We start from the raw sequence: 639 nt of genomic DNA, 5'->3' as shown, positions 1-639 counted from the left end.
TCCAGCAATAATTACAGTGATCAGTGTTTTTCATAACAAAGGTGAAATCATAACAACATTCATATTGCTTACGTAACAGGTGTTAGTGACTACAAAGTGAGTTCCACGAAGCTACAGTGCTAATCTTTGCACAATAAATTACGAAATAAGTGATGGGCAAACAGATCAAAACATCGAATAACTGAGCTAATGATGATAGTGATGAATTACATTATAAAAGGTGAACAGAACTACTACAATCGTTTCTGTAGCAGAACTACAGTGGTGACAAATGCACTATCATTGAACAAGGTGCAAGGGTGATGATGGTGGGTTCACGAGAGGTTTCACGAGAGGTTTCCGTTACTTGTCGGGCTGAAGATCTGGGCTTCTTCCTGTCTCTAGGCTTCCTGCAGAGGGCGGAGGAGCCGCAGCCTGCAGAGAGTCCGGCGCCTGTGCGAAAGGATGGTGAAGGGTGGTTATGCGGTGCAGAGAATTCCGACGAACATGAGCTATAAGGAAGTTGAATCACAGACCCAATGTAATCATAGAGCAATTGTACTTTACCGTAAATAATTTCCTCAAATATCACTGAACTTGAACCCGTTGCGTAACCGTAAAAACAACTATTGCGTGTGTATCTATTATGTAGGTATAAAC

At 41.8% G+C, this 639-nt stretch overlaps 1 protein-coding gene across 1 annotated transcript in view; it reads right to left on the bottom strand.

The window, feature by feature from the left end:
* The window catches only part of LOC119592857, a gene marked incomplete at its 5' end in the record, with an annotated part of 2,114 nt that continues 1,475 nt past the window's right edge, over window positions 1-639 (bottom strand). Inside the window, 1 exon segment of the mRNA XM_037941753.1 lies at window positions 1-432. Coding sequence (XP_037797681.1) covers window positions 343-432 — 90 coding nt within the window.

This window comes from Penaeus monodon, chromosome 31 (genome assembly GCF_015228065.2).
Source record: "Penaeus monodon isolate SGIC_2016 chromosome 31, NSTDA_Pmon_1, whole genome shotgun sequence".
Taxonomy (NCBI): domain Eukaryota; kingdom Metazoa; phylum Arthropoda; class Malacostraca; order Decapoda; family Penaeidae; genus Penaeus; species Penaeus monodon.
This window is presented reverse-complemented; position numbering and strand designations above follow the sequence as displayed.